The sequence below is a fragment of the Nanorana parkeri genome, unplaced genomic scaffold (assembly GCF_000935625.1).
Source record: "Nanorana parkeri isolate BGI_ZX_2015 unplaced genomic scaffold, ASM93562v1 scaffold18, whole genome shotgun sequence".
Lineage (NCBI taxonomy): Eukaryota > Metazoa > Chordata > Amphibia > Anura > Dicroglossidae > Nanorana > Nanorana parkeri.
The window spans coordinates 3,061,070-3,082,571 of record NW_017306286.1 but is presented as its reverse complement, the minus strand read 5'-3'; the positions used below and the strand labels follow the sequence as shown (position 1 = coordinate 3,082,571).

The 21,502-nt window shown below is 39.3% G+C and overlaps 1 protein-coding gene across 2 annotated transcripts in view; it reads right to left on the bottom strand.

The window, feature by feature from the left end:
* Positions 1-6,094: 6,094 nt before the first annotated feature.
* The window catches only part of KIAA1671 (KIAA1671 ortholog), a 59,132-nt gene continuing 43,724 nt past the window's right edge, over positions 6,095-21,502 (bottom strand). Inside the window, exons 3-8 of one of the 2 annotated variants that reach the window (XM_018560801.1) lie at positions 13,017-13,233; positions 11,390-11,561; positions 10,487-10,602; positions 9,717-9,853; positions 8,087-8,168; positions 6,095-6,507 (exon numbers count right to left, since the gene is read on the bottom strand). In XM_018560801.1, the coding sequence (XP_018416303.1) occupies positions 8,090-8,168; positions 9,717-9,853; positions 10,487-10,602; positions 11,390-11,561; positions 13,017-13,233 (721 nt within the window). In that variant the 3' untranslated portion in view covers positions 6,095-6,507; positions 8,087-8,089. The remainder of the gene's footprint in view (positions 6,508-8,086; positions 8,169-9,716; positions 9,854-10,486; positions 10,603-11,389; positions 11,562-13,016; positions 13,234-21,502) is intronic. The other variant, XM_018560792.1, reaches the window with a different exon arrangement.

Sequence of the window (21,502 nt, the reverse complement as noted above, 5' to 3'; positions counted from 1 at the left end):
TGGAGTTTATTCTCCAGTAGGTAGAAATATTGAAAGTATGGACACCAACCCTTTTGCTTTATATAAATCATCTAACGAAAATTTGGTACATTTAAAAAAATGTGTTTGCATGTGGATATAATTGCAAGAAAAAGTTTATGAACTCTTAAACTGGCCATACACCTATAGATTTTCTATAGTGAGATGGAAAAAGTGCAACAGATTCTCCATCTACACTAAACTGTGTGGATGAAGGAATCTTCCACTGGGCCAAGCTTCAGTATCTTGCTTGTTGGCCCCACTGGCTCTCAAATTACCTGAACAATCTGATTGGATGCAGGCATTGTTCAGGTATTATGAGAGCCAGCGGGGCAGGCTAGCCAGATACTGAAGCTCGGCCCAGTGGGAGATTCCTCCTCCACACAGTTTAGCGTAGATGGAGGAATATGTTTAGCAAGTAAAAACTAGATACATGCATAACTTTTAAAATATGCTGTAATCTTGATCTGAGTCATAGCAATAAATTAATTCCATTGAGTTCACAGACTTTATTGCAGCTGTATAAATGCACTTAGCACATTTACTTGTCACATATGCATGATGTTATTCCTGCTCGGTATCACCCAAATATTGCTTTACAGTGATTGTGCTCTGGGACTCATACACACAGGAACCAAAGAAGCTGCTCTGCTTGCTTTATCAATGGCACCCAAGATGCTAGGTCCTAAGGGCACATTTGTGTTTGTGTGTGACAATCTGAATTGCATTTCTGAAAGATTCCAATTGAAGATATTGAATTACAAACAGCAGGTCAGTGTCATCCAAGACTCCAGTGCACCGCACCTCATTAGTGGGAACAAACTCTAATGAAAACAATTAGTTTTAGCAAACACCTGACAGCAATGGCTCTGCAGTACCCATTACTGTAAATGGATGTCCCTAACTTGGCAGCGCAGTTGGTGAGCACTCAAAGCTCTATTTGATATGTTGCTGTGGTACCAGGTCTATGTGACCAACTGAAAACTAATGTCTGCTTTTGTGGCATACCAGTTGTACTGTTGAGGTGCTCACCGCACATCAGATATGGGGAGACAGAAAGATAATCTACAATATACAATCCTGAAAACATAGACACAGCATGCATGTCAAATTGTTTAAGGTCACATGACTTTGATGTACTTGTTAAAAACTCAAACAGGAAAGACCCTATAGGTTCCTTTTAACACTAAAGAAAACTCATTATGATAGAATATGCAGACTTCCATGGCTGATCTCTCATTTTGGATGTCATGCTGATCCAGTGATTTTAATAGTCTTGAGGCAGTGGCTAGTGTTAGGAAATGTTTTAACTCAAATTATTTACAGAAGGAATGGGCATTTTCAAAAATTAAAGGTGTAATAATGCATAGCTTTAGAAGTCTAAACTCTTTACTCTATTTAAAATTGTGATACAAAACTATTAAAGAATATGGATATAGCCATACAGTGTCCCAGAACAAGTATGATGATCAGTTCTGAATTTGTCTTGCTCCACCTTTGGCTCCAAGCCAGTGATTCAAAGTATGCCACACAGCAAGCATTATTAGAAGGCCAGCAATGGCAGACATTTCGTAGGACAGCATTTAATCACACCCATTTATTTAGCATTTTGTTCCCTAAACTCTCTTAAATGAGAACATTGGAAGACAATAAAAGAAACAAATGACAAGGCAGAGGCATATTTTAAATATATATTCTGTGTATTCAAAACCAGTTTTATTGCAACCATATTTGTATAATGTGTGCTTGTGTGTATACATATCTATGTATATATATTACACACTGTATACAGTTCATTTGTACATAGTGGAATAAAATTTTATTCTGTAACTGATTGGAGCGACAATACAATCTGCAGCAGTTCACTGAGATGCAAGAAACATTGAAAGGCCTCTTCGCATGCATCTCCTGCTGGTACAGTAGTACAACAGTAAGTGCAAAGGATTCAGAGAGTATATACAAGTTTCACTTTTGTGCAAGAGAGTTTACAGTGGTAGTGCTACTGATGTTTCAGATATACACAACGTATTCCTTCCCTCTTCTCATTACCGGTCGTGCCTCCACATTGCATGCTCCCTCAGGAGGTAATGAAGAACAAGATCTTCACTTCTGCCAGGTTGTGAACACCTGGGCTAACAATAATTTGGTTTTGGCTCACAAACACTTTTCTCATCATTTTATAAAAGGTAATTACAACATTGTGTTTATTGAATGTTTTAAGACGCTAAAATTTACACTAATATACAATCTATTTCAGGTTTCACTCACCTGTAGTCAAAAAAAATAAATGTGCACCCCATGAATTTATGTTCTACAGTGTTTTGCCATCCTGTCAGAGAAAGGATTAGAGGTACTATAAGCAATGGCTGGTCTAATGATTTTAAAGCATGCTTGTTAACTAGAACATATGGAAGCAGCTCTATTAAAGAGACCATAAAATAAGCGTGCTTTATTCCACAGTATGGTCACTGGTTCCTACCAAACTGAATGGTTTGGAAGCCTCCATCCAAATGGACTTTTTTCGGCTTGGAGGCAGATCCGATGTAAATTTCCATCTCAAAGTTTCTGAGCCATTTCCTCCCCTTAATACGCAAGCTATTAGCCTCACTGACATTTATTAGGAATCCTCAGACACCCAAGCAGTCCATGCCACAAATGGAGGAGATATAAACATTATGAAGGCTCCAGGATGATAAGAGCAAGCAAACAGACTGAAACCTGCCCTGAGAAACAATGAAGCCTATCATTGCTGATCACTCCTCATGAAATGCTATATACCCTGCTGTCATGCACACATTCTAGCTTTATTACATTATAGTGGAACTCCAGGATTTTGAAAAGTTAACCCTTGCATTGGGGCTACCCCACACTGCAAGGGTTAACTGCTCTTTTGGCCTAGGGGTGAAATAAAGAAGAAACACTTATTCTCGGTACCTCCTGTCTGCTAAACCTGTCCCTGCAGCCTCTTCTCCCCCCGGGCTCCGACGGTCCAAGGACCCATGACGTCATCACGTCTAATACAGGTCTATTAGACGCCGGGAGACATACCACAGCCGGAGGGGAGGTGAGCGGTTACTGCGGGACCAAGGATCATGTGAGTATTTCTTCTTTATTTTCACCCCTAGAGAAAAACAAGCAGTTCACCTTTGTAGTGTGGAGGAGGGCCCACTGTAAGTGGTTAACTGTTCAAAATCCTGGAGTTCTTCTTCAAGTCAATGCCATAGGCAGGACAATCATGACAGGCTTACTTCAATGTGAAACCAGTCCTTAAAGGAAAGCATCACCTTTAGTAAAGTTGTTTTTTTAAGTAACCCTTCCCCAAATGCAGCCCACCTGGTAAAATATTTACTTTCTGTCCCAGTCGGCTCCTCTTCCTATTGCACATGTAGAGTGGAACCATTCATCCCTATAGGGCCACGGCACGTGTTAGAGGGAGGAGCTGGCCAGGATAGTTCCTTGCAATAACTGCACCGTTGGGCAGGGCAGCACAGGGAAGATCACTGGAATGGGGAGGAAGGTAGGTATTTTACCAGATGGGCTGCAATTAGGGGGGTGAAGGGGTTAATGGACTTCACTAAATGTAAGGTTGTTATTTAATGCTTACACAGCAGTGTCTACAAAGTTTGACCTTGAAGTACTTACACACATCTTACCTTTATTTCCTTATGAAAGAGCTCCTAAGTTTCTGGGGACCCAGGAACGCTGCATGTAAATCTCAAACTATAACAAAACTCATGACACACCCCCTCAAAGGGGTGGAAAGGTTTACACACTGCATTGCGGGATGTGGGGAGGGGGTGACAAATCTATACTTAGACTGCAAGTCAGAATTTACATGCAGCCAAGCCAAGAAAATGCCTCTCTATATAGCCTTTATTTATACAGTTGATGTTTGCAAATTAAATATTCTTTAACCCATACTGCAATGTGATTTTAAAAGGTCTATTTAACCATTTCTCTAGCAAAAAATGTAACACTGTAGATGTATACAATACATAATGTATTCCACATCCCCACACAAGAAACAGGCTTTCTGTACAACATCATTTGTAGGAACCCCGTTATGAATTAGACAGACTGGTCCGCAAAGGCATTTTGTGCTGAACAATGTAACTCTCCAATGGACTGATCAACTGGTCCATAAAACAAGGCATCACTATATGGATAGTTTATCTTGAGACTGCGAGCATAAAATGAAGCCATTTATAAAATATTTATGCCCTGCAACACAACTGAAGCAATGTCAACGACATTTAGTGTACTGCAGGTGTTTCATTTTCAATACATGTAGAATAGAATGTACAATTATTGCTGTTTCCCACATTTCATTATATGGCACAGATCTCATTAAATGACCCAGTAGTTTCCAATATTTGTCTAACATGATTTGCTAGAATAATAAATGCAGTTCATTTCATAAACTTAACCAGCTAGTATTAAAGGGCCAGAAAAATCTAAAGCACAGGTTGGCTTATTTACAAACCATTTATGAAAATAAAAGTTAGAAAACGCCAAACTTTAAAGAATAGAATATATCAGTGATGAAGTAAACATATTTTTGCACAGATCCACTGAACTGCATTCTAATTGGCTTTCCCCAGCCTGACCTGACTGAACCGATAACCACATTTTACTCCTAGCTAATACAGGAACACTTTGGTTTTTTATTTATTTAGGACCTTTGTCAAAGAGCAAAAATGATTGCTACTTTTTAAAAATGTCTTGATTACTACTAAACTGCGTGAACCAATGTTAGGGACAGTATAGGCAAAGACAAAGATCACTTTTGACATGAAGCTTGAAGTGGTTCCCCTCAAAATGGGTACATTAATTTAAACGTATCCAAAGCATACTGCATATAATGGAGTGTCTTCAGCTCAACTTGCAGGAAACAATGAGGGCTGTGTAAGGTTCAGATCAATTCAGAAAAGTCCTGTATCACACATGCCTGCAGACCTAAATACATATCTATGGGCTAGGATCTTCCTAGCAACAGCTCCTTCTTAAAATGTCTTAATTCATTGGGTCCAAGCCTCATGCAGCTCTCCCTGCAAGTGCTGCAATACTTAATAGATTCGAGATGTAGTTTTAACCCTATCTTTTTATTCAAAACAATTCTTCTGTACAATATAGTCAACAGATGACTTACAAATTTACTATGATAACAGCACAGTTCACATTTTTGCTTGGGGCAGATATCTCCAATGCTGGCCTCATCTCTGAGTTACCCTAGAGATCATCCAAGGATACATTATCCCAGAGGTCACCAGGCAAGTATACATACTTACATAGGTCGGAGATGACCTACTGACAGACATTCTATCACTCCCTATTCTAACTCTTTTCACCAATATTGGACAAATATCTAAAGTCTATGAGAATATTAAGCCAACTTGTGTTTACATTTTTCAGACCTTTAAATTCCGAAGAGTATCTTTTCTGTATGCCCCGCAATGTTCTGATCCATGCTGCACAGTAAACACAGACTTGTACATAATGGAGGGAATCCTAAGAACACAGGATGAGGGCTGGGTTTCTAAGATGTACATAGATCATGGGAAAAATAATGTTGCTATGTGAGAACAGACAGACAAGAGGTATACAGAGCACAAGGAACAAAACAACTGATACAGATTTAGGACAATTTAGTGTGTTACAACAAGTTAGCAAGAACAATGGTAAATGTAATATCAGAGAGTAATTGTGAAACAATGGCTAATGAGAACAATAAAAAATTAATATATATCCGTGTGTGTACAAGAATCAACAGCAAAAAGAGTTAAAATATTCTCTAATAAAACAGTATCGTGCAGAACCCAAAATAAAAGCGCAGAAAACTTAAAATTCAATGTGTTCATTCTGACATTCGCTCTCCTATCAACAATTTTAAAAAGTATTTTTTACAAAAAGTGGTCAAGCTTTTGTTATTATTGGCAGTAAACATTTTGTTCTCTTTCTCTCTCTCTCTCTATATATATATATTTATACTCTGGATCGAATAAATCATCTGGATAGTGAATTACAATATTCTATGTGACAAAAGATAAACTCTTGTGAAACTGAAATTTTTCTTTTCCATAAACAAATATAAAAGTCAGTCTTTATTTCCCACACTCGTTCTATACTGGGCTATCCATACACATCAGGTTTTTCACATTCGTTCCACAGACAGGCGCTAGTGGCCACTGTCCTGAATCCCTCTGTGTCAAAAGGTCATCAGGAGGCATGACCTTTGGCTTTTTGTACAGCTCTGTTTCAAGTAGATATCCTTTTTAAGTTTTAAAGTGACTTTTCTCTTCTCTACAATAAAATACATGTATTTTTGTATCTGTGTAAGTACTAAGCAGCTTTATTTTCTCTGCAAAAATGGGAAGGCACAGAACACGTCGCAGCTGAGATGAAGCAAGACAGTAGAAGGGTGTGCATCTGTACGGCTGGCTGGATTAAGGCTTATTTAAACTGCTGTGTTCACTCTGGTTGAGTGTTGGTCTAGGGAGAAGAAAAAGAAAAACAGTTAGTGTATTTCTATAAATCAATTTAAATTAATGAACCATTGTAGAGGCATCTACATATCATCCTTAAAGTAAATCACTGGGTTGAAAAAAAAAAAAAAAAAAAAAGAACTACTTGCAATTAAAGAGGGTTTATACCCACCTATCCCTGCACCCATTCCTTCAGTCTTTGCTCTCTTGCACAGTAAAGGCCATTTTTTTACATCAGACAAATGTCTGGGAGTGTTGGATGCCCGGTGCCCCACTGCGCTGTTCTGTTCCTTCCTCCAGCTCCCCCAAATTACTACAGGACACAATAGTGACAAAGGGCTCAGCAGAAGTAACCATAGCAAGTGTCAGGGTATGCAGGTATGCAATGCTCCTAGAAGTGTTGAAAGTGAAGATTGTTCCAGGGACCACAGCTCATATACAGAGCAAAGATTGGGAGGCAGGACAGGGGACAATGAACCCTTTTTTTTGCAGGTTCTCCTTTTTAACGAGCAACAGAGTTACTTTAGATGAAACCAGCAAGCAAAACTCCTATTTAGTATTAACTGTTAATTTGTGAAAGAAATTAAAAATGTTTTGCTCAGTAGTAGGAAGTTAAAACCTATCCCCAGCCAAAATATTTTTGTTGCCGTTTTTTAGTTTTGAACAAAGGAGTTGGAATATATGTCAGATTTTTATAGTTGTTTGTGTTCCCATTGAGATTTCTCAATTTCTGTCCTGGTGACAAGGTTATCACATGACCAGAAAGTGATGGGATAGCTCTGATATACCGACAAAGATAGGGACAAAGAAACATGTATTTAGTAGAATTTAGAAGGGGTAAGGTTTTTTTACGCTCTATTTCTTCCTGTCCTAGTAACACTTGAACCCTCTCATTTCTTGCCCCGACATCACTAAGACAGGGAGGGTGAGCAAATCCTCACACAGTCAGTAAAAACCAATTTACAGAAATTCTGACTTTTACCAACTATCAAAAACCAACAAAAAAAAAGAAAAATGTTGTCTGGAGTTGACATGTACGCCAGCCTGAAAGTTCTGAATTTAATCCAGCAATGACCCCTACCACATCAACAGTTACAGGGATTTGACCCTGGGCTGCTATGAACCGATGGTGTGCTGCAATATTACAACTTTCCAAATCAACAAGAAACACACATACCTCTTGGGCAACAGAGGTAAATGGTCACTGCAGAGTTGATGCAGGCAACTTTTGCAAACGTAATTTATTTTAATAAGGGAGGCAGACAAAGCTTAATCATGGCTTAATTAAGCAAGTCAGCTCAATGCAGCTCTTGTGCACTCATTGCCAATGAAAGCTTGGAGCGTTATAGGTGTGTGCACCCTCAGCCACTATTCCATTCAAACTGGTCTTGAAAGTCTGAATTTAATTGGTGGTTGTGGGGAAATAGTATCAGATCTTAATATAAACACTCAGACGTCAGGCCCTCTGTGGCCTATATAACACCTGTACATAGATGTGTATAAAGCGTTTACTGCCTTTAAAAGAGCAGCAGCAAAAGCTGATACTCAGCTAAATGATCATGTACACTCATTATAAACCAATATACCTGTTAACTGTGGTTTTCATATTGGCTCTGTCTCTTCTTTGATTTCAGCTCTTTTAACCACTGGGGAGATTCTCCTGCAGATCTGAAACAAAGAAGCAAAACAAACTGCTAAAAGAAAATGCTAAAAATAGAAATACATACAGCCCACATTAAACACAAAACCCAATAATAAACTTTCAAAGGAATATATCCACAAAATCTTATCAAGAAGGAAATCAAGACATCGAAAACACTTTGCATGTAGTTGAGCCTACAACATGCACCAGGAAAATGGGTTGATGTTTTGTGAAATGCATGCGATTTAGGCACATTCATGAAATGTGGTCTGCCATTTCAGGTGTGCAGACAAGTATTTCTCTAGTCTAGCACTGCTGTGAGGGAGCTGTGCAGACGTACACATACATTAAGTGGTCTACAAAACTTTACTCATATCTCTATTATTGTTATTATGTCATTGCTCAGAGAGCCATTTTCATATATAAAGGTTCATGCAGCCCTGTCCCTATACTACATTTTTAAAATCCAGCAATACCCATTAAACAGGAGTGTACACACTCACCTTTCCTGCTGTGTTTGGGGCAGAATGCCACTCCAACCCTGAGAAACATTCATGTAAAGTACACAGGGAAACTAACATTTCAAGTGTTGATCTGGGTCCCCTGCAGCTCTCACTGGTTCCTCCTGCTAACCTCCACTCATTACAGGATATAGTAGTCCACAGAGGTGAACAGGAGGGCTGATGACACTTACTGAGATGTCAGTGCAGCAGAGGCAAAGAGCAAAGGATCTAATAAGTTCAAGTTGATTTTTGGCAGGTATTTTTTTGTATTGATCAAACAGGTATAAATAGTATATTTACCATTCCAAAAGGCAGAAAATAAGACAAGTTCACTAGTTTATGGTTTACATACACTTTAAAGCATATTTAAATCCATCTTACCAAGTCTTAAATGTGGTAATTACAATGGTTTTCTTTTTTTAGGCTTTTTATTCCTTTATTATTCACCGGGTGATTCAGCCAGTAACACACTTCCTCTCTTAGGGAAGTCAAGGGGCTGTCAGAGCCACCCTTGAACAGTAGCACTGTCATGCTACGGTTAGGGTAAGTACACTAGAAAATTTAGATGGACTTAAATTAAATCCAAACTTCAGCTAACATGTTTTAAGAAGTTACAGTAACAGTTTCATTTTTTTCTTCTGAAACAATGATTTTACATAAATAAATAAAATCTGACCAATGAAAGCACCGGTTTGCCTCAACCCTCTGTGTGCCACTTTTGCTGGACAGCTTGGTCTGTTAATGGAAGCTGAACAATAACAGACTTACTGGCTACATTGCCTGGTATAAATAAAGGAATATAAAACCTAAAAAAAGTAACAGCAACCACATTTAAAAATCTGTAAGCTGTAATATATCACATTTTTGCTTGGGTTTTCGATACACTTACAGGTGTGTATAAAGAGAAAAGGAATAGTTATAGGACAGGGGTGCTGGGGAAGAAAGGAAATGGAGATGTGCTTTAAGTGTAACACATATATGATCCATATACCATAACGTCAGCACAATACAATTAGAGGTAATCTGGGTACAGACTGTGACTGTACTAAACCAGACTATTAGTCAACTAACTTTTCTTGCTTGTCTGCGGAGGTTGGCAGAAGTTTGACGCCCAGTGTTCCATGTGGTAGAGGTGATTTTGGCGACTTTGAAACTTGGGGTGAAGATTCGGTACTGCTTTCAGCATCTTGCCTTTTCCGAAGCTGTGCCTATGGAAAAAAAAGCAATTAATATACAAGGCAAAACACACACATTGGGGAAAACAGATTTAAGTTCATAATGTAAGCATTGCCAAATGAATTGTTTCAGCTTTACTACACTAGTCATGTTTACGATAAAATGTAAGAATTTATTCAGCATTTGACACTACCAGTCTCCTGCTAGGTCATCATCAGTAGTATAGTCCACTTCTTGTGAAAGCCTCAAGACAGCCAATCTAAAAACATTTTTGTTTTAAAAAGCAGTCTATATTCTTACTTTGGTAATACTAACAATTTAATGGGTTCCTTTGCTTAAAAAGCAGTGAACAGTGCTTCACAAACACAATGATAGTAAAAGATGTGAGGGCCATCATCCAGTAGCTGATGACATCTAACTATTCCGATATGACACCCACAAAGAATCATTATTTTAGTGGCTTGGCCACAGTACCAACTCTTACCTACAGGTGGCATTGTAAGATAGAGAGGCTGCAGGCGTAAGAAGCACACACCAAAATATAATGCAACCAATTCTAATCCATATGTTCTTGCTCAATTCTTATATAGGACATACTTATCTATTCTATTTATAATAGAGATGACCAAGGTCACACTAATCAGTCACAGGAACTCATTGTTTACCATCAGAGTTGAATGGTCCATTCCAGGGAACATTGGCATTCGGGGTGAATGAACAGAGGACCTCTGGGGTTTTTCCTCCTCTTCTTCAACCTCTTCCTTTTTTTCTGGCTTCTCTTCTAAAATACAAGAGAAAATGTATACCATACCACTAATGTAAATGAGAATGTATATCATAGTCAGTAGTCCTACTAAACACTTCAACAGGCCAATAATGTTACATTGGTATCAATTTAAGCGGTCACAAAAGTATATTGTTGACCGAAAAAAAAATTGTAATGAAATGAAACGATGCCACATTATTGAGGAACCTTTCTTACCAGGCTTCCTCCAGGTTGCTAGAGGTTCCTTGAGCATTAAATAATTTCTGCTGCTCAGATTATCTTACAGTAACACCAATTATCTTTTCAGGTATCTGTAACGGTGGCATTCTTCCCACTTACCACCCGTGTATGGCGCATTCTTCCCATCTGGCACCAGTGTACTAGGGCCCTTCACTAAGACCATCAATATGAGGGAGCACTACAATACTTATTGTCTGTCCATCATTATTACTTGTTTCATTTCATTATTACTACTAAAACTAATATAGTAGTAAGGAGCAGCCCTGGAAGTCTAATAATCTAAAGACAACACTTTAACAATAGTTATTAGCAGGGGTTTCCCGAGCACGGAAACTTATTTGAAGGGTCCCCCTGGGTTAAAAAGTCAGAGAAAAGTTGCATATAAATTTTTATATACATTAGTATCTTGAGGCGGTGTATACCATATCTCAATTTACCTTTATCTGTATACGTATAACAGCGCTAATAGAGTACTAAGCTCTTTTTCTAAGTACCACTTTAGGTAGTAGTGCAGTCTATATTGTTCATACAAATACTGTTGAACTATATACAAATTCACTACCTGTAGAATCAGTGTACATCCAAAGGTTGTCAGTGTCCTCAATCACAGCTAGCTGGCTGCTTGATTGCAACAACCGACTTCTGCGCTGTAACTGGGTTGGCGCACGTCGCTGGCTCTTCCGACTTAACTGGACTCTGTTCTTCAGGGCTGTTGAATCTAAGACTGAGGTTTGCTGTGGAAGACACAACAGGGTTTCCTTTTTCATTTAGCTGCAATGAATTAAACTACATGTAGCAAAAACAACTGGCTGAGGAGAACATCACAAACCGGACCTTTAGGCCTTGTTCACACCAAATGCAGAGCAGATCCGCTAGGTTTCTGCACACGCAGTGCAGTGGGTTGTGTCGCGTTTTTGATGCGTTTCGGGCCATTTTTGTTAAAAAAAAAATGGTTTTTGTTTGTTTAACATGGGCTTTCCGTGCGTTCCAGGCATTTCCTGGAACTGCACGTTGCGATGTGAACTTGAGCAAAAAATACCATTGGTATACATTGGACGCAGTTTTGATCCGGTCTGCAACTGCTCCGCGCTTGGTGTGAACAAGGCCTTAGACTGGGTTACATTTTCATCTCTGATTTTTAATGTGGGAGCTTGCAGTGTGGTGGTTTTATATGCTTTAAACAACAAGCGGGATCTTTTCTTTCAATGCATAACACTGAAATGCATATATGTGAATATAGCCTTATTTTTCCCATCCTATAATGAACCAAACAGGCACCAATTGTATAAATCGTTCTAATTCTTTGGTAGCACTGGAGATCAAGCACAACTCCAGCAAAATAGTTTTACTTTATTATGGATAGAGTCTCTTTCAAGCTTTTATGTCTGTCCGTCTCTCTATTGGGCAGATCACCCTTAAATCCTGTTAGGACATCTCTCCAATGGTGGCACAGACAAAAAACAAACTTTTTTGGTCTACAGTAAAATTTTAAAATACTGGAAACAGAATATAGCAGAGAAAATACATCTGAAAAGTCAGGGCCCATTGACTGTCATAAAGAAATGTCTATAGCAGAATGGATATAAAACTTTGTTCCCTGTGCACAAAGTCGTTTTCAATGTTTGATGCACTGAGCTACCCCAAGCAAATCAACCAGAAATCAAACATTACTTTTTGGCTTCCTTTCCATGTCCTCCTTGTATGTTGGGCTGAGACACACATTCATGTATACTAAAGTCCAAACAAGATGGCTTCACAGAATTTGCATATCAGAGATTGACCCAGAAGAGACAGACAAATCTACTGAAATTACTAGAAAAGTAGGGTGTCCAGCTCAGAGCCTCCACTGATAAACCACTGCAAGTGAGCAGCCCCAAAGATGCAAGCTCTCAGCTTTCTTTGGACATATTAGACCATCTTTGGAAAACCCTTTGTCTCCAAAATGTTTCTGAGAGTGATAAAAAAAAAAAAAGGGGCAACAACACATGATGGTAATCTTGGAGTTACATGGATGCTCTGCTCAAACAGCTGATCTGCAGGGGTACAAGCAGCAGTGGAGAAATGCAAACAGTTTTGGGACAAATCAGTAAAATGTATTTTTAAAAAGAGAACATGGGATGTTGTGGTTATCTTTACATTATATAGATGGAGTGTAAACAACATTGAGAATTACTGGGGTTTTAGCTTACATCGATGAATGAGAAGTCAACTGATTTGGCTTCAGAAGGTGTGCTTTCAGTGCCTTCTGTGGAATCCAAATCCATGCTACATCGGTCCAGACTGCCGTCCCGAGCTTCATTGATAGAGTCATGCTGGTCTGTTTCAGTATGGGACAGTGAGGAGAGGCGACTGTGTGAATGCTGCTTACGGCTGCTGTTATCATATGATGGCGAATCAGTAACACAGCTGAAAAACAGAAAGTATTCTGCAGTCAATATACTTTTCACTCAAATGATTAAAAAAAAGTCTAAAACCGGTTACATTTGACATATATAACTTGCAAATCAAAATGTCTAACTTCAAGAAAGTCACAGTAACCACCCATAGATGGTGCCCTACTTCATGCAGTTTCTTTCTGCAGACATTAATAGAAAAAAAAAAACTAATCCCCTGACAAATTGAGTATATGTGTGTGTCTAGGTTAATTTGTCATCATCCTGTCACATGTGTAATACAGAAAGGAGGAGCTTTCTGCAAAATACTACTTATGTAATGAAAAAAGAAAAAATACTAGACATTGAACAGTAGAGGGCATCAGAGTCCTTCAAACACAACTATAATCATAAAGTGACACTAAACTCAGGAGTTAAATCTTAAAAATGCATTCCAGTACCTCAACTATTAACAAAACTGTATCTTATGTGTGTATCACTCAGCTAAAGATCCTCTAAATAATCTCTGAATTGGTGCCGACACTGTCCTTCCTTCTGGAGGGTGGCTACTTTTGTTCCCTATGGTCCCTGTGTGTGTTGTAAAGTAGCCACCCCTCCATGCTCACTCTGTGATAGACTACAATCCCAATACATATGAGTAAACTAAATGTGAGATTGTAGTCCATTACAGGAGTGAACTTGGAGCGGTGGCTACTTTACAACACACACAGGGACCATAGGGAACAAAAGTAGCCACCCTCCAGAAGGAAGGATAGTGTCAGCATGAATTCAGAGAAGATTTGAGGACCTACAGATGAGTGATACACAAATAAGATACAATATTGTTAATAGTTAAGGTACTTGAATGCATTTTTAAGATTGAATTCCTGAGTCTAGTGTTTCTCTAAGGTACTAGTTAAATAGCACAGACCCAGCAGAATAAACAGGACAAATCCAACTTGCAGACTTGTAACATAATTGTAATGACTAAGGAAACCCATACTAAGGAATTAGGTAGCCTTACATTACTAATTCCTTGCTTCTGAAAATTCTAGTTCCCTGGCTGTCATGAGGATCCAATGTCCTCAATACTTTCGGAGCCTTTGAAAAAGAATAAACAAGCAGAGCAAGAAATCTGCCGATCACAGGCTTTCTATGACAGAAGGGACTGTGTAAGTCTCTTCTGCCCTAAAAATTTAATTTTTCTATACCACGCATGCATGGCTTAGTGCACAGACCCGGCATGCCGAGATGAAGTGACTCCCGTGCACATGAGCAGCAGTTACTGGCATGGCCAATCAATCCCGGAAGAAAACAATGGAAGCACCTATGAGGGAGGGGTGCAGTGCTTGGCAGGTAAATCTGTCATAAATTGGCAATATACTGTGAACACTAGCACTTTAGAGCGAAAAACTCCAGCCCCCCTTCTTTTTTTTTTTTTTTAAACTACTTCCGCTGCATGCCGTTTTGGGTGAGCGACTCAAGCTAATGAAAAACAGCCAGGCAACTAGCATTTTCAGAAGCGCAGCCAGATTTTTCTCAGTACAGGTTTTTTTTTTTTAATGGACATTTGGAGTGTGTGTATACATACATACATGTATATACATACATGTACAGCTTATATATATATATATATATATATCTATATATATACACATACACACACATACATATACACACACACACCTTGAGACATGCGGACAATGTACTGGGCAAAATCATTCCTAACATAAAACCTACTTTAGTATGGCATAGGAGTGCACAATTAAGCTAAAGCAATGGTTTACAGCTATATGGGAAACATGTCAAACAGCCTTGACATGACATATTACTATACGGATTGCCCAGGTTGGATTTTCCTAGGTTATTATTATAGGCATATTTTATATAGCGCCAACAATTTACGCAGAGCTTTACATACCACACATTCACATCAGTCCCTGCCCTTAAGGAACTTATAATCTAAGCTCCCTATTTTGCATGCATACATAGGAGGGCCAGTTTAGACAGGAGCCAATTAACCTACCAGCATGTCTTTGGAGTGTGGGAGGAAACCGGAGTACTCGGAGAACAGAGAGAACATGCAGATAGTGAGCTGGCTGGCATTCGAACCAGGGACCCCCAATGTTATAAATCAGTTGTTAAGGAACCAGTTTTGCTCCAGGGGAGCCCAGGCCAGTTTCTAAAAAGACCCTTATTGCCTTGTTGTAATATCACCCTAACATAGAGCATTGTGAGTGGCAGAGCTGCATGGAAAAAAGACAAGCTGAGGGTGAAGGGACAACTTCACCGTATGCACACTGCATTTGGACATGTATGACAACATATCAAATGACAAAGCTTGGGATTTATGTGGGAAAGGTATCTATGAGCAGCTCTGCCATCCATGGCTGTGTATTATGGTGACTTCATGGCCTGCAGTAAGGTGTATGCATGTGAGGGGGTATGGGGGACACTGTGCAAAAAGAGGGGCCTTTCCTCTGCCATGAAGAACTGTGAAACCACGGTGCTACCATGTGCCATGTGAATATTACTCTGCTAATGACTGCTAAACTGTGAAAGAAGAATCACTTTCATTTACAGGTTTTATTACTAGCAATTTTCTGCAGTATTTTGCATTTATTCTATAGAACTACAGCAACTCTTGCCTTTACTCAGCTCTAAACTATTGCACAATGTGAAACACGTTATCCTAGACGTTTAGATAGGGTTAAAACCTTAGAACACCATGATAAACACAGAATGACGCCAAGAATGGAAGCAAACCCACAAAAACAAACAATACACATATACCACATCGCTCAAGGGCTTTGTTTTGGGATTAGGTGAAAGTACCTTCGTTCGATTAGCACAAATACCTAGGAGGAGCTGAAATTGTTCACTGACAGTTCTCCAGGGCAAGAAGAGGTAGCCAAGTCTATCAGCATTGCTCAATAACAGTGCTTAGCAATAGCATAACAATTACTGTAAGTAGTTTGGAAGTCATCAGCACAATACACGGCAAAGGTTCTTGAAAAAGTAAAAAGCTCGATTAAAAAAGGAATGCTAAAATGTCTTCAAGTAAAGTTAAAAAGTCCATAGACAATTCTGGCATCTTCATGTACTGACCCCTATGCATGATTATATCTGGATTAGTGGTCTTCATCCTATGTAGAGTACTATATGCAGGGGTTAAATCTATCTAGGGGATATTGAGCTCTTACTAGAAACTTGATTTAATTACAGCAATTACTCTAATGTAAGCCCTAATGTACTAAACAGCATTACACATCAAAATCATTAAGAGGATCATGTTCCAGAACACTTACAATACAGTCGACAACTGGAAATCTCTATTTCTACATCCTCTTTGTTTTTGTTTTTTTAATGTGGATACCAACCAGAACAAACAAATAGGACCATACACATGTAGGGGATGTCAAATCTTTAGACTAACCGAGGTCAAGCCCAAGTCAAGTCTAGTGTCACCATGCAAATCCAGTTTAAATCCAATGGTAAGCTCTGAGCGGGAACACTGGGCAAATGTACACTGGTGTTTGGATTGTGCTACATTTGCCCTAGGACCAGTTAAAGAATATTCAAGCTGAACTGCAGGCATACAGTCAAGTTACACGAATGTGTGACATTAGCCTTAGGGCCAGTTAAAGGTTATTTAAGCTGTAGTCCAGGCAAACAGCTGAATTGCACAGATTAAATACATATATAAGGGCTGTTTTAGTTGCCAAAAGATTTGAATTTGCAAATCTAGTCCTAAGATATAAGCAGCTTTGCAGCACATCGCAGGCTGTCTTGCAGGGGAGGGGATCTGATCTTTCTCTGCTGCGATTGCCTTTTCATTTAGAGGTCTCCACCCCACCCACACTGACTGGAAAGTGAAAGGAGAAGCAGTAGACTAATGATTATCCTTTTAGATTGTGGGCCCTCCTTACCATCTTGTCTTGAATTGTATTGTGATTGTAATGTCTTCCTTATATTGTAAAGAGCTGCGCAAACTGTTGGCGCCATATAAATCCTGTATAATGATTACAGAGCTGCATTATTTGCGTCTTTTATATCTACCTGGAGTTCACCTTTATCAGACTAGAGAATCTTAATTTTGCTAAATGCTTCAGAAACTTAGAAATTATCAGTATCCTTCGACATTTGTCAAACTGCTTGCAATGACCGGGGCAAGTACGAGCATCCTTACTGCACATTCACTTTTGTTCAGGAAAACACAAAACATGTAAGTAAATCTTTAGTCCTTTATTGTGTTTCAGATACATGCATGTAAACTGCTAAATGTATAAACTCTTAACATTGTGTAGAACAGGTTTAATAACCATGATTCTGTTTTTAGTTTGTAAAAATATATGTGCACGAGGGCGCATATTGATTCACGCACAAGCGGGTTGTGCTTTCTATTTTTAAGTGCAGCACGGTGACTGCAGTGCTTCTCTTTTTAATGTACGGCTATTAGTCTGCCCAGAACGGACTATGTAACATACTCTCCAGGTCAATATCCGCTTATTTATAGGTGTGCGATGGTATTGCTGCCACTAAAGCAATGCAAAACCGTCATAAAAATATGGAACAAGTAAAAATAAAATAAAATAAGATAACCTTTGCAGCAATGACTAAGATTGTAAAACCCCGTTAGCAAGAACTCCCCTCCTATTCCTGCCACTGGCTCTCCCACGCAATGCATGATTTGCAGGTTCTATGCACAAATGTTATTTCCATATTTTCAGCAAGGTGCCTGACTACAATTCTGCTACGACTTATCCTATAAACAAGGATGATGAGATAAGCTGTGCTCTTTTAGGAATGGCTCTTCCCCTTTATCTCTGCCCTACTAGGGAAGTAGATATCAGAGGCTGTCCTCCCATATCTGTAAATATTTGGATTTAGTAGCGGGTTAAGTGTACGGAGGCTCACGTCAGCCACTGCTTATTCAATGCTGATTCCCTGCAGTACGAGTGTCATGTGTCTATTTATAGGCATGCAGTCACATCACAATAACAATACTGGTGTGCCATTAACCACTGCGGGCAGGGAGAATAAGCCTAAATGTGCTGTGCAGCAAGTGAAACACAAACCACTTGAGCTACTAACTAGGCTGTATGTTACTTTATTACTGATTTAATGCAGACTAATGTAAGATAGACACTCTAGACTTCCAGAATCTAAAGCAAAATGCTCTTTGACAGAGCTTGAGCAGAGATGTGCCCGAGGCAGCAACTAAAATGAGGCCTCACATTGCTTTGGCAAGCAGAAACAATTGTGTTAAGGTGAATTAGCCAGGAATGGAGTAATCCTAACAAAACTATTTTACAAAAACTAAGGTGTAGTTCAGCCTTGCATCTCATTAGCGTATGTGCATCTATTTAAATGAAAATAATAGCAGTGGGTTTTTAATACCATGTTTTGTGATATAATACATCCATTAAATATGCTTAAAATTGCTGCTAATAGTCACTTAAAGTGTATCTAAGCTCAAGAACAAAAATGTAACATTTCTCAGCTTACAAATCATTACTTGCGGTGCCTGCATTAGTGTCCTTTCTTCAGCCGTTTTTAACCTTTACTTTCTTCTAGTGATACTTCCATTAACATAATCCCGTTGTGGGGTGACAACGCTCACTCTCTGTACTATATCTATGGAGGAACAACATGGTCACCCTAGGCTGCTCTCCTGATTTGGACTACAAACACCTCCTCCTTTTATCATCTTAATTACATAGGGAGGAGCTGCTCTGAATATTACAGAGGAAAACTGGGAAGGGCTGATAGCACAGAATGAGATTTGCGCAGGAATTTTAAAGCTCACTGGATGTTCGGTAGGATCAACAGATATTTTTTGCACTTATAACAAAGTGCTTTCAATGGTTCATTTAACTAAAAGGGAGTAACACATGTATTGTTAGGGTTTACATATACTAAAATACACCATGTTTATTCCCAAATGATCTTATTCTATGCTTGCTAGACCAAATGTCATCAGACTGGTTAAACCAGTTTGGACACTGAATGTACCACAATGCGTTTCTTTCATCTAACTCTACACATAATGACCCATTAAGTACATAGCCAACAACGGAACACATACAATACATTGTAACCATAACAATGGATTTACATGATACTATAGATCTAGAAATAGAGAAGGCCCAGCTAAGAGCTATATCCTAAGAGAGACACGGAAGAAACAAAAGGTCAGGGGAACTTGTGAGATATCACACATATGTATGTGTCGTACATGGAGCTGAAAGTAATCGTAGTGGTTCTATATGCAGATACATTAAGACACTATGAATGTTAACCACAAAAAACAAACAAAAAACAGTTTTGAGAGACTTTTTAAAGTCTTGGTTATGTGATGAATGACTTCTTTCCAAAGCGAATGTATTTTACAGCAAGAGTACAGCGTGTGAAAAATCCTGGATTTGTAACGCAAGACAAGGTGATAAGAGAGGAACAGTTCCTGTGAACAACTAAGGTTTCACATGAAGAGGGCAAGCTGTATACAGAGAAATCTCATATCAAGATCTCAGTCTGCTGGTTTCTGTCTTAGAATGTCTATGGACAAAGTGGAATGCACTGCACTAAGAATGCAGAGATGAATTATCCATTAGAACAGTCCTGGGAAGCATAACTTTATCTATGGTGACTGCATCTTCGGGTGGTGGGAAACATTATACAGTAAGCAATAAGTAATGAAGAAGAGTGCAACAAAGAGGGTGGTAGGTTGGGAAGGCTTTGAAGCAGAATGGCAAAGACTGTGTCAGTCATTTACGAACAGAAACTAAAAACAAGCTCAGTCATGAAGGGGTTAATATTTAAAGTGAGGCAAAATCTTTAAATCTTAACTTGTGGATAAGGTTACAGGACTTAGATCAGCTCTGACACCATTCCATTTAACACCTTCATTCATCATCAATTAATGCCACCTTCATTCATCATCAATTAATGCCACCTTCATTCATCATCAATTAATGCCACCTTAATTCATCATCAATTAACATTCAGTGGTGCGCAATCCTTTAAGTTGGGAAACTAGCTGTTCATGTGCCACTCATGTGATACTTATCTACAGGCTGCGTATTTTAGCCTTATATAATAAACTTTTACAAATGTATTTCTATCTTAAGAATGCAGAAGACTAATAAAAGTACACATATTCTACAAACTTTATACAAAGAAATCTAATGTAGATACAAAGGCTTCAAGTCATGAAGACTTTGATAATTGGGTAGTTTTCCTTGCATAATGGTCATTTATACACCAAAGTGGCTAACTGGAGCTGGTGAAAAATGAATTGGTCCTGTCAAGAGACAGTTTTGACTTGTCTCATTATGTCAGAATGTTATGTTGCAAAGATCGGCCTGGAGTGAAACTTCAGTCATCAGACCCAGGTCTCTCATGCAAAAGCAGAAATCAGGACAGCTCCTAAACTAGAGAGTCTGAATCTGAGACCGGAGCGTAAAAGCCACGTTGGCCGACAGAGCCTGTGCCGACTGTTCCTTCAATAGGAGGTCATCTATGTATCCCACAATGATAAGTAAACAGATTGGCGTAAAACCCATGGAAACATTCTGCCACAGGAAGGAACAACACCTTGATCCACAAGACCTAACTGGTCATGATGGAGAGCTGCTATTCTGTACGGTGATAGAGGAAGGTTGGAGGTGAGAAACCAAGGAGGAAGCACAAAGCGAAACTCCAGTTTGTAGTCATGGGATACCACCTCCGGCACCCAAGCATCAGAGATACAACCTGTCAAAGCCTCTGCAAAGCTTAACAAACATGCCCCCACTCTGGAAAGGTGTGTGTGTGTAAGGGGGGAGAGGGAGGGGGAGAGGGAGGGGAAGGGGGGAGGATGGAGGTGCAGCTGTACCATACTAATGTCCTATTTATTTCTGGATGCTTGAAGATCATGGAGTCCAAAATGTTACCGATGGCTGCAAGTCATTATGTGATCTACTAACAGAATGCTGTACCTAGTATTCATATTGTTTATATAAAATGCAGTACCGTATATACTCGAGTATAAGCCGAGATTTTCAGCCCATTTTTTTGGGTGAAAAGTGCCCCCCTCGGCTTATACTCGAGTCAGCTTGCTCTGGTGTCACTTTTTTAAAAAGTCAGCGGGCTCTGACTCGAGTCAGCGGGCTCTACGTACGCTGGTCACGTTCTAAGTAGGGGTGCCGAATCCACTGTTGATCGTTAATTTAATCTGTACTCACCTCTCCGCCGGCTTCCGGGTCTTCCGTCGGAGATCCGGTGACGTCACGGACATCGACGTCACCGGACTCCTCCCCCCC